Source organism: Chiloscyllium plagiosum, chromosome 40 (assembly GCF_004010195.1).
Source record: "Chiloscyllium plagiosum isolate BGI_BamShark_2017 chromosome 40, ASM401019v2, whole genome shotgun sequence".
In the NCBI taxonomy this organism is placed as follows: Eukaryota; Metazoa; Chordata; class Chondrichthyes; order Orectolobiformes; family Hemiscylliidae; genus Chiloscyllium; species Chiloscyllium plagiosum.
Window position 1 is genome coordinate 23702408 of NC_057749.1, and position 10739 is coordinate 23713146.

Consider the following 10739-nt stretch of genomic DNA (forward strand, 5'->3'; position numbering starts at 1 on the left):
GTGTACATGGTGGGGGAGGGGGTGTACATGGTGGGGGAGGGGGTGTACTTTGGGGTATATGAAGACTATTTTGAGTACACAGGATAGTATTTTGAAGAGAGGTGTATGGGGAGGTATATAAATACAGGGACAAGGATTTTGAAGGGAGTGACATTGTTATTGTCATCATTACTGTTATTATATGCATTACCGTGAACATGAAAGTAAACTTCAGGTTAAATATTAACCAACCTCCCACACACAAACCTGGAGAGAAACAGGGCGGCACAAAATGCCCAGTTGATCAGCTTCTGAGATCCATAATAAAACGCAAGAACACAAACCCAGTGAGACGTCCCGTCGCTGCGGAACCCCTTACCTCCCCAGATTCCCAGCTTGAGCTGGGACTTGTCCAGATTCTCCACATAATCACCCAGGCCCCGGTTCAGAAGCTCAGCCACCAGCGCCTCAAACACCATGGCGCCCCGCTCCAACCGCCCGAGCGTCCGTCAGACCGAGACCCGGGAGGGCGGGACAGTGACCGACAGCGCCTCCTCTGCACTGGAGGATTTCAAACAACAAGAGCGCCTGGCGCACGGGCTCCACTCCCACTCAATACAGTGTGCTCATCCCTGACACAGACCCACTCTGCATAGACATACTGCCTGCATAAACACACACCCTCGAGAAACACAGAGCCTGCATAGACAAACACTCTGTACAGATGCACTCCCTGCATAGAAACGCACTCTGTATAGATGTGAGTTGGAGATACTGGGGTGTACAAAGTTAAGAATCACACAACATCAGGTTATTGTCCAACAGGTTTAATTGGAAGCACTAGCTTTCGAAAGCCCGTGCTTCCAATTAAACCTGTTGGACTATAACCTGATGTTGTGTAATTTTTAACTCCATATAGATGCACTCCCTGCATAGACACAGACCCTGTAGAGACAAACACTCTGTATAGATACACTCCCTGCATAGACACAGACACTATAGACACGCACTCTGTACAGATGCACTCTCTGCATAGACACAGACCATGTATAGACACACGCTCTGTATAGACGCACTCCCTGCATAGACACAGACCCTGTGTCAGCAACTATTGCAGTTAATGCAAACTGCTCACTCTCCCTGTCTGCGTAAACATTCGATAGAGACATACAGCACAAAAACAGTCCCCTCAGTCCAATTTGTCTGCGCCAACCAGACATCTCAATCTGACCCAGTCCCATTTTGCCAGCACTTGCACCATATCCCTTTCTATTCATCTACCCATCCAGATGTCTTTTAAATGTTGCAAGCGGATCCATATCCACGACTTAGTGCACAGACTGCACACAATCCTCCTTGTGCACACTACATTTCCCGTGTACACACTGTATCCTTGTGTTTACACAACTGCTGCAGTGTACACAAAAGCTAAAAGAACTGCAGATGCTGTAAATCAGAAAGAAAAACAGAAATTGCTAGAAAAGCCCAGCGGGTCTGACAGCATCTGTGCAGAGAAATCAGTTAATGTTCCAGGTCCAGTGACCCTTTCTCAGAACAGTTAGCAATACTGCCAGACCTGCTGAGCTTTTCCAGCAATTTCTGTTTTTGTTGCTGCACTATACAGACTGCATAATCCCCCTCTGTACACACACTCTCTGCATACACACACATACTCCCTATATATACAAATGTTACAGTGCACTGACTGCACACTCTCCCCCTTTTTAACATATCTCTGTATACAAAACTGATGCAGTGCACACACTGCTCACTCTCACTCTAAAAGATAATAAAAGATTGGAGCAGAAGTAGCCTATTCAGCCATCGGGTCGACTCCACTATTCAATGAAATCATGGTTGGTCTAATAACCCTCCACTCCAATCTCCTCTTCCTTCATAACCCTTAATTCTCTTATTGAATTGAATCTTGAATTTATTTTTTTTGTTCATCTAGAGGATGTGGGTGTGGCTAACTAATCCAGCATTTATTGTCTATCCTTAGTTGTTCTTGAGAAGTTGGTCGTGAACTGTTTTCCAGATCTACTGCAATTCATCTGGTATGTGTGGACCCACAACACCATTAGGGAGGGAATTTCAAGATTTGCCCCAATGACACAGAAGGAACAGCAATATATTTCCAATTCAGGATAGTGTTTGGCTTGGAGGGAACTTGCAGGTAGTGGTGTTCACATATATCTTGGAGATAGTGAGGACTACAGATGCTGGAAAGTCAGAGGCAATAAAGTATGGAGCAGCATCGAGAGTGTAGTACTGGAAAAGCACAGCAGGTCAGGCAGTACCCAAGGAGCAGGAGAATCAACATTTCGAGCATAAGCCCATCATCAGGATTCCTGATGAAGGGCTTATGCCCAAAACGTCGATTCTCCTGCTTCTCGGATGCTGCCTGACCTGCTGTGCTTTTCCAGCACCACACTCTCGATTCTGATCTCCAGCATCTGCAGTCCTCACTTTGTACAAACTGTGGAGCAGTGTCCTGATGAAAGGTTCAGACCTGAAACATCGACTCCACTGCTCCTCTGATGCTGCTTGACCTCGTGTTCACATGCACCTGCTGCCTTTGTCCTTCAAGATGGCAGTGGTTATAGGTTTGGAAGCTGCTGTCTAAGAAGCCGCGGTGAATTTCTGCAGTCCACCTTATAGATGGTACATACTGATGCTACTGAGCATTGGTGGTAAAGGAGTTTTGATTTGATTAGATTTATTATTGTCTCATCTACCTAGGTGCAGAGAAACGTTTGTTTTGCGCGCAGTGGTGCATAGTCTCGTGAGACCATGGATCTGTGCCTGGGAAGTCTTGCTTCAATCTTTGTTGGTAGAGTAGTGTCTGTTGTGGCTATAGAGGCCCACAAAGAAGTGGCAGTCTCAGCAGGAGCGACTACACTTGAAGGCACTGTCCTCTGGTTTTGTCTTGGTGCTGTTTTCTCTTTGGCGGGACAGCACCTAATTGGCTGGGGGCTGCCAGCTTGAGGTGGGCATTGGCTGACCATTCAGGTGCAATGGCCCTCCCTCTGTCAAAAGCAACCCCTGGCGCCTTGTTCTACACCAATCGAGCACAGGTAGACTGCTGCTTTCTGTGTTGTGCTGTCGTGGTGACGCGACGTTGGAGTGTCCTCTCCAGGGCGCAGGCCTGGCAAGGTTGCTTGGAAGACCAACTGTTGCCCATGCAGCAGGACCCCCTCTCCACGCCACCGATGTTGTCCAAGGGAAAGACAAAGGCTGATACAGCTTGGCATCAGTGTCATCGTAGGAGTTGTCAGAACAAGGTTGAAGACAACGTCAGACTGCCTTAGGGACTCCAGCTCCGGATTTGTCCTCAGGTTTCCTCCCAAAGCCTTTCCCATGAGTGTGCACTACAAGCAGATCATACCATGCAAAGTGCATCAGGGTAATAGAACAGAGCAAGGAATACAATGTTACAGCTGCAGAGAAGGTGAGCAAAGAGTGAGGTCAATGTTAAATTTAAAATGTGAGCAGTCCATTCAGAAATCTAACAACAGCAGGAAGAAGTTGTTTTTGACTCTGTTCGTACATGTGTTTAAGCTTTTGTATCTTCTGCCTGATGGAAGAGAGCAGAAGAGATTATAACTGGGGTGGTAGGGGAGTCTGATTATGTTGGTTATTTCCCCAAGGCAGCAGGAAGTATAGATGGAGTCAATGGATGGAAGGCTAGTTTGTGTGACAAACTGGGCTGTGTTCATGACTCTCTGTAGTTTCTTGTGGTCTTGGGAAGACTAGTGCCAAACCACGCTATAATGTATCCAGAGAGAACACGTTCTGTCGTGCAGTTATAAAAATTGGTAAGAGTCCTCGTGGACATGATGAATTTCCTGAGCATGCTGAAGAAAAAGAGACATTATTGTGCTTTCTTGATCAGTGCATCGACATACATGGACCAGGACAGGTTGTTGGTGTGATCATCATTTGCAGCAACTTAATACTCTCGACCATCTCTGTTTCAGCTCCATTGGTGCAAACAGGGGCATGCCCTCCACCCTGCTTCCTGAAGTCAACAGAACATAGAACATTGAACAATACAGCTCAGAGCAGGCCCTTCGGCCCTCGATGTTGCGCCGACCTGTGAACTAACCTTAGTTTAGTACCTCTGGTACTAAACCCGTAGACAATGATGACTCAGAGATCAAAGCTAAAGGTTCCAACACCTCCTCCCTAGCTTCCCAGACAATCCATGGATAAATCCTATCTGGCCCAGGGGACTTGTTTACTTTCACTCCATCTAGAATTGATAACACCTCTTCTTTACTAACCTCAATCCTTTCTAGTGTAATATCGCATATCTCATTCTTCTCCACTACAATATTCTCCTTTTCCTGAGTGAAAACCAATGAGAAATATTCGTTTAGCACCTCTCCGATCTCTACAGGGTCCACACACAACTTCTCACTTCTGTCTTATTCCTACCCTATTCCTATCCTCATCATCCTTTTATTCCTCACATACCTATAGAAAGCTTTAGGGTTCTCCTTTATTCTATTTGCTAAAGTCTGTTCGTGTCCTCTCTTGACTCTTCTTAACTCTCTCTTTAAGTCCTTCCTAGCTGATCTGTAACTCTCCATCGCCTCATCTGAACCGTTTTGTCTCATCGTCACAAAAGCCTCCTCCTTCCACTTAACAAGAGATACAATTTCCGTAATAAACCACGGTTCCCTTACCTTATCACTTCCTCCCTGCCTGACAGGAACGTATCTATCAAGGACACGTAATATCTATTCCTTAAAGCAGATCCACATTTCGATTGTCCCTCTCCCCTGCATTTTGCTACACTATTCTATGCATCGTAAGTCTTGCCTCATCGCATGATAATTGCCCTTCCTTCGTTGATAACTCTTGCCCTGTGGCATGTACCTATCCATCTCCATGACCAGATCCATCATTTTGCTGCCATTGATGGAGGGCTTGTTGTCTTTACGCCATGCCACTAAGCACTGAATCTCTTTCCTGTATTCTGTCTCATCATTTAATATCTGACTTACAACAGTGATGTCGTCAGCAAACTTGTAAATGGATATAAGGAGTATTGTAAGCAGCTGAGTACGCAGCCTTGTAGGTCCCCAGTGTTAGGGATTATGGTGGAGGTGTTGTCACCTATTCTGACTGATTGTGGTCTATGGGTCAGGAAGTTAAGGATCCAGTTACAGAGGGGCGAGCCAGGACCTAGGTCTCAGAGTTTAGATGTGAGTTTGTTTGGAACGATGGTATTGAAGGTGGAATTGTAACCAATAAACAAGGATGTAGGAGTCCAGATGTTCCAGGGATGAGTGTAGGGCGAGGAGAATGGTGTCTGCTGTGGATCTGTTGCCTCGGTAGGCAAATTGCAAAGGATGAAGGCAATTGGTGAGCTGGAGTCGATGTGAGCCATGACTAATCTCTCAAAGCTCTTGACAATGATAGAGATCAGAGCCACCAGGCCATAGTCTTTGAGGCACGCTGCGTGATTTTTCTGTGGGACCAGGATGACAGTGGTCTCCTTGAAGCAGGTAGGACCTCAGATCATAATAAGGAGAGGTTAAAGATGTGTGTGAATACTCCCGCCAGCTGGTCTGCACAGGATCTGAGTGCACAGGTGGGGATTCCATTTGGGCCACTTGCTTTCTGAGGGTTCAATCTCAAAAAGGTTGATTAAATGTCTCTGATAGTGATTGTGAATACAATGTGCACCCAAGGCTGTTGGGATAGGTGACATTGTTTCATTGTCCTTTTATTCAAAATGAGTGTAGGATGCATCGAGTTCATTGGGTAGGGATATGCTGTTGCTTATGATTTTATTTGACTTCACTTTGTAGTCTGTTATGTTGTGCAAGCCTTGTCATAAACAAAGGGTATCCATGTGGTTAGTCTGTGTCTGAAGCTTAATTTGACATTGCCTTTTTGCACCTCTGGTGGCCTTACAAACGTCATACCTGGATTTCCTTCATAGATCAGGATTGTCCGGCTTGTCTGCCTCAGACCTGGACTTCAGTAAGTGGATCTTCCAAATCATCCAAGTTTCCGGTGGGGAACATTCGGATTTACCTCCTTGGCTTGCAGTCTTCTGTACACTTTTTAATGAAGTCTGTGAGAGTAGTGGCATACCCATTGAGGTTGGTTGGTGGGATCTTGAATATGAACTAGTTCACTGACTCTAAGCAGTCCTGTAGAAGCCCTTTCATTGTCTGAGATCAACACTGCGCTACTTTCTGTACTGGGTTCTCACGCTTCAACCTGTGCTTGTAAGCTGGGAGGAGGGGCACAATGTTGTGATCTGATTTTCCAAAATGCGGTGGGAGATGAAGCAGTAGGCATCTTTGATGGTTGTGTAGCAATGGTCAAGGATGTTTGGACCTCTGGTGGGACGGGAGACATGTTAATGGTATTCAGTAGTATGTTCTTGTGGCTGACCTGGTTCAAGTCACCGACTATGATGAACAAGGCCTCGGAGTCTTCTGGCTCAAGACTGTTTGTAGTGTTGCATATTTCATCAAGTGCACTCTTCGTGTCCTCATGGGTGGGACATAGACTGCTGTCAGGATAGCAGAGGTGAACTCACACGGCAGGTAGTTGGGATGACACTTTACTGTAAGATATTCTAGGTCTGGGGAGCAGTAACTTGCCAGGGTCACCATGTCTAAGCACCAGGAGATGTTGATTAGGAGGCAGACCCCACCACTTATTACCTTGCCAGAGGATGCCAAGTGCACCGTTTAATTAACTGAGAAACTCTCAGGGTGCCTGGCACATTTAGGAGTGTAGCAGGAGTGAGCAATGTTGCTGTAAAACAGAGCACACATCAGTCTCTCAATTTCTTTTGGAAGGTAAGTCTAGCTTTAAGGTCATCCATCTTGTTTTCACTGGTTTGCCAGGAGTATGCAGGGGAGGGGGAGACTTGAAACCCCGTAGTTTCAGTCGCACCTGAAGTCCAGTACATATCCCACATTTTCTGGGTAGGTGTTCTACTCCTACTCAATCCCGGGCTTCAGTGTGGGAAGTCTGCTGCAATAAGAGCTCTTCCTGTGCACCAGACACAGCTGTGAGCATTCCGGGGGGGGTATTCTGGCTGGTTCGCTCGGGCCCCCTCAATGTCGGGTGACCGTGCCCTTGTTATATTTGTGGATGTGGTGTCAATGTTGCAAGTTGCCTTGTCCTGAATGGAATCGATATTTTTGACTGTTGTGAAGGTGTTCTTCTCCAGGAAAGTGGAAGCATTCCATCAATCAACTGATCTATTTCTTGTAGTCAGCAGTTAGGATTTACTGAGTCAGGAATTGAGTTACTCACTGCAGGATTCCGAGCCTCTGACCTGTCCTTGAAGCCACTGTATTTTGGTGGCGAATCCAGTTCAGTTTCTCGTCAGTGGTAACCCTCAAGATATTACTAGTGGGAGATTCAGTGATGGTTATGCCACTGAACTTTAAGGAGCAATGTCGGATTGTTTCTTATTGGAGATGAACATTGCCTGGCACTGTGCAGCATAAATTTATTTATCAGTTGTCAGTTCAAACCTGGATATTGTCTAGGTCTTGTTGCACTTAAACATGGACTCTTTGAATACCTGAGGAATATCAAATAGAGCTAAACGTTGTACAATAATCAGGGGGCATTTCTACTTATGACCTTATGATGGAGGGATAGTCATTGACCAATCAGCCAAAGATGACTACTTAAAAATGCAGCCTCTATAGTCCTCTACAGCAAAGAATTCCACTACCTTTAGGGAGAAGAAATTCTTCCTCACTCCCTTACTCATTACTCTGAGATTATGTCCTTTGATCTCTGATCACTTGGATTTTTTTTACACATAGAGTCATACAGCACAGAGACAGGGAAGTGGATTTTCCAACACCCACCCTCATGGAATGTTCTTTCTGGCACAAAAACTGAGGATACAGGAAAGCCTTTTTTGTGTACGTCTAATGAAAGAGAATTAACAAAGCCAAGAAGAAGAGTTACCAGGTCCATCTCCACCTCTGTCCCCAAGGCCTTCTCTAGTTCGTCTACCACAGCACTCTAGTTTGCCGCAGACTGTGGCAGGACCAAAGACAATGAATAAGCTTGCCCATGTTCACTTTACACTTAGGACACATTGGTGATGCTTTTGCTTTAAATTTAGCGAGGTGCTCTGGAGCCATATGGACCCCGTGAAGAATCTTCAAATACAAGGAGGGGGTCCTGTTGCAATATCCTTCCTATAAGTGGGCAACCAGAACTTTACACAGTATTCCAGAAGAGGCCTCCTGTCCAACCTCAACATGACTTCTCAACTAGGCGAAGGTGGGTGCTTCAGATGCTGGAGCTTAGAGTCAAGATTAGAGTGGTGCTGGAAAAGCACAACAGATCAGGTAGTAGCATCTGAGGAGCAGGAAAGTCGACGTTTCCGGGAAAAGTCCTTCATCAGGAATGAGGCTGGGAGCCTCGGGGGTGGAGAGATAAATGGGAAGGGGTGGGGCTGGGGAAAAGGCAGTTGAGAGTGTACTAGGTGGATGGATGTGGGGGTAAAGGTGATAGGTCAGAGAGGAGGGTGGAGCGAATAGGTGGGAAGGAAGAGGAACAGGTTGGACAGGTCATGAGGACGGTGCTGAGCTGGAAGGTTGGAACTGGGATGAGGTGGGGGGAGGGAAAATCAGGAAACTGGTGAAGTCCACATTGATGCCATGGGGTTAGAGGGTCCGAGGCAGAAGATGAGGCGTTCTTCCTCCAGGCTTCCGATGGTGAGGGAGTGGCCTAGGAGGAGGCCTAGGACCTGCATGTCCTCGGCAGAGTGGGAGGGGGAGTTGAAATGTTCAGCCACGGGGTGGTAGGGTTGATTGGTGCGGATGTCCCGGGGATATTCTCTGAAGCGCTGTGTGACAAGGTGAAACTCTTGTACTCGAAGGACTGAGTAATGAAGGCAAGTGTGCCAAGCACCGTTTTTTTTCAAATATATTTTTATTTAAAAAAGAAAAAAATTTTCCTTTGAATATTACAACAAATACAAAAACAAACAATTCAAACCAATATTTTTTTAAAAACCCGCTAATGACATAAATAAATAAGAACTGATAACTAAGCCACAAAAGGAAAATCTTCACAATAACAATAATGATAATAACCATAGCACAGCTCAGCAAAACAAAGCAATAGCCCTCGATCATCGAGCACATTAGTTTATACATATTCATATGTTTGTAGTTCCTCCCCTCTGGATACCAAATCCATTACATAGAATTGCCATGGTTATATAAAGGCTCTTATTAATATTACAGACAAATCTGTACCCAGGTAGTCCAACAAGGGACACCACGTCTCACAGAGATTGTCCGGTTTATGGTGCACCATACTCATAAGAAAGTCCAAGGGGATGTTCTCCATGTCTAGCTTATGCCAGACCGCCAACCCCAGGGGATTTTCTGACACACACACCCACACACACACACCCACCTCATTGAATGCTCTTTCTGGCACAAAAAGTGAGGATACTGAAAAGCCTTTTTTTTGTGTGCATCAAATGAAAGAGAATTAACAAGCCAAGAAGACGTGTTACCGGGTCCATCTCCACCTCTGTCCCCAAGGCCTTCTCTATTTCACCTACCACAGTACTCCAGTTTGTCACAGTCTGTGGCAGGACCAAAGACAATGAGTAAGCGTGCCCATGCTCACTTTACATTTAGGATACACTGGAGATGCTCCTGCTTTGAATTTAGCGAGACGGTCTGGAGCCAGATGGACCCTGAGGAGAATCTTTAATTGCAAGGCATGGGTCCTGTTGCAAATCGAGATCCATCTCGCATTTTCTCAGATATCCTCCCATATTCCAGAAGAGATCTCAACGTCCAACTCCCTCTCCCATACCTTACGGAGCCATTCGGTCTCGTTGGAGGGGCCCTCTCCCATTAGATGATAAGCGTTGCTAACAGATAATGTACCCTCAACACCCTCTTCGTCATGTCAGACCTATAAGGAAGAGTTAGAAGTGTGGTCTCTTTTTGTATGAAGTTTCTAATTTGAAAGAAATGAAAGAGGTCCCCATTGGGCAATTCATATTTCTGAGCCAACTGGTCAAAAGACATCAGTATGTCCCCTTTGAATAAATCACCCAGGTAAGACATGCCCCTAGCTGCCTATAGCTTAAATTCAGAATCCGTCATCCCTGGCTGAAAGCTGGGCATACTAATTCTGGATGTCAAAAATGATGTTTTGGTAATATTGCCCTTACCCTGATGCATTGCCCTCCAAGCCTTGACAGTATTGATGACAGTATTGATAGCTATGGGTCGGCATGGTTTGTTTCCGTGCTGCACATCTCTATGACTCTATGACAGCAGGCTAATAAGGAAGCATCTTATGCTTCGATGTCTAACCAAAGTGAGTGAAGGTCCCCCCCAGACCCAATCATTCTCATAAGATAGCAACGAGCTTAACTAATAGTTTTTGATATCTGAGAGGTCCACTCCCCCAGTCTGTAAGGTAACTGGAATTTAGTCAATTTAATTGGGGGCCGCTTGTGATACCAGATAAAAGAACTAAACCAGCCATTCAATCTTCTAAATATTTGCTTAGTAAAAAGCATAAGAAACATTCACATAGGATACAACAGGCGGGGCAGAATGTTCATTTAACAAGGACTATCCGACCTAACCATCTACAAAGGTTCTGCTTGATTCTGTTGACTAAATGGGCAAAATTGGCTTTAAATAGCCAATCAAAAACGGGAGTAATAAATATACCTAAGTAGAGAAAGCCCTCCTGCGACCATCTAAAGGGAAATG

The 10739-nt window shown here is 45.5% G+C and overlaps 1 protein-coding gene across 4 annotated transcripts in view; it reads right to left on the minus strand.

Moving 5' to 3' along the window:
• The window catches only part of vps13c (vacuolar protein sorting 13 homolog C), a 286760-nt gene extending 286209 nt beyond the window's left edge, over window positions 1-551 (minus strand). For 2 of the 4 annotated variants that reach the window (XM_043680592.1, XM_043680591.1), the window contains exon 1: window positions 359-547. In XM_043680592.1, the coding sequence (XP_043536527.1) occupies window positions 359-458 (100 nt within the window). In that variant the 5' untranslated portion in view covers window positions 459-547. Of the gene's footprint in view, window positions 1-358 lie in introns of all 4 variants that reach the window. The other 2 variants (XM_043680593.1, XM_043680595.1) reach the window with 2 other exon arrangements.
• Window positions 552-10739: the final 10188 nt, after the last annotated feature.